Source organism: Aplysia californica, unplaced genomic scaffold (genome assembly GCF_000002075.1).
Source record: "Aplysia californica isolate F4 #8 unplaced genomic scaffold, AplCal3.0 scaffold03026, whole genome shotgun sequence".
NCBI classification, from domain to species: domain Eukaryota; kingdom Metazoa; phylum Mollusca; class Gastropoda; order Aplysiida; family Aplysiidae; genus Aplysia; species Aplysia californica.
In genome coordinates, this window is record NW_004800296.1 from 1 (window position 1) to 1,558 (window position 1,558).

General features: G+C 40.4%; 1 protein-coding gene across 1 annotated transcript in view; it reads left to right on the forward strand.

Annotated features, from left to right (window-relative positions):
* Positions 1 to 671: 671 nt before the first annotated feature.
* Positions 672 to 1,558, forward strand: part of LOC101859151 (transcription initiation factor TFIID subunit 1-like) — a gene marked incomplete at its 5' end in the record, with an annotated part of 2,061 nt that continues 1,174 nt past the window's right edge. Inside the window, 2 exons of the mRNA XM_005113515.2 lie at positions 672 to 768; positions 1,442 to 1,557. Of these exons, the coding sequence (XP_005113572.2) occupies positions 672 to 768; positions 1,442 to 1,557 (213 nt within the window). The remainder of the gene's footprint in view (positions 769 to 1,441; position 1,558) is intronic.

The window sequence follows — 1,558 nt, forward strand, 5'->3', positions numbered from 1 at the left end:
CAGATAGATGCTGAATTCGAAAGTCTCTCCTCTTCAATGACCTAACAGTATTGAGATAGTGGCATTAGATCCTTACATTTACTGACTTTTTCTGAAGTAATATGAGGAGAAAACAAATGTGAGGCAGCGCGGTGGAATCAGGCTCTCGGCAATTTTTGGGCATGTGGAGTTATTGGTGTCATCTTCAAGCTTGTTCATTTGTCTTTATTTGAGGTGAAAAAATATCCATTTATCTAGAACATTAGTCAAGTTAATTTGCGAATGAAGGGGGTGGGGGTCATCGGTTTTCAGAGGCAAGATTAGTGAGAAAATGGCCGCCAAAGATTAGTTATTTCCTTTGCTTAAGAGTCTGTGGTAACTAAAAATTTTCTTTTTTTGTGCCTTTAATCAATGTTTTTCAGAAAAATCAATACAGAAATGTGTTCTTAAATGGACATGAAAGGTGTTCAGCCAAAAAACAAAAATTTGAAAAAAATTCACAAACCTGCGGGGAAAATGCCAGTTTCTTCACTTTGATTATTTTGACGAGAGTCTGATTCCACCACGCTGCCTCACAAATGATGTTTGACTGTACCTTCACGAAACATTGTCCATGCGGCATGTTCCCAGATTGGGTAAGATTTTCATGTGTTCCCACCGTGAAACGTTGTCTGTGCGTTGTGTATTCCCAGGTTGGGTAAAGTTTGCTCGTGGAAACCGCTACTCTGCTGCCGAGCACATGGAGCGCTACAAAGAGGAATGCCAGCGAATCTTTGACTTGCAGAATAGGTGAGGACTGCCTTGTGCTTTCCAACTTCTCATATTCTAGGTCTGGTTCCGTCTGATGGTTGAAAAACAGGTTTGTCGACTGTGCCTGGTATCCTGCAACTCTCCTGGATTTGACAATCAGGAATTTGAGAGTAAATTCTTCCAGTAATAAAATGTGATCAGTACATGAATATGTATATAGAAAACACATTTGCCACATTGTTCCCATAAATGTATATGTGTCACCACGCGGTGGAACCGGGCGCTTGGTATCATCTGAAAGCTGATTTATTTGCCTTGCTTCCAATGAAATAACATCCCTTTTATCTGGAATAGAATTCAAGATATTTGCAATTGAAGGAAGTGAGGTAGCCTGGTTTCAGTGGTGAAATTAGCGAGAAAATGGCCTCCCAAGTTTGGTAACTCCAATAGCTAAGGAGTCTCTGAAAACTGAAAACGGACATATTTTGTGCTTTTAATCAATTGTTTCTAGTAAAATTCACCTGGAAATGTGTTTTTATAAGGACTGAAAAGAGGTTAAACCAAAAATTAAAAATTCGATAACAATTTCCGAACTAGCGGAAACATGCTTGCTTCTCCGATTTCGTTATTTTGACGAGCGCCTGATTTCACCACACTGCCTCACACACACACACACACACACATATATATATATATATAAAACTTCCCCCAGGGTTCTGGCTTCCACGGAGACGTTATCCACAGACGAGGAATCCACATCGGGCGAGGACTCGGACTTTGAGGAGATGGGCAAGAACATCGAGAGCATGTTGTCCAACAAGAAGACTAG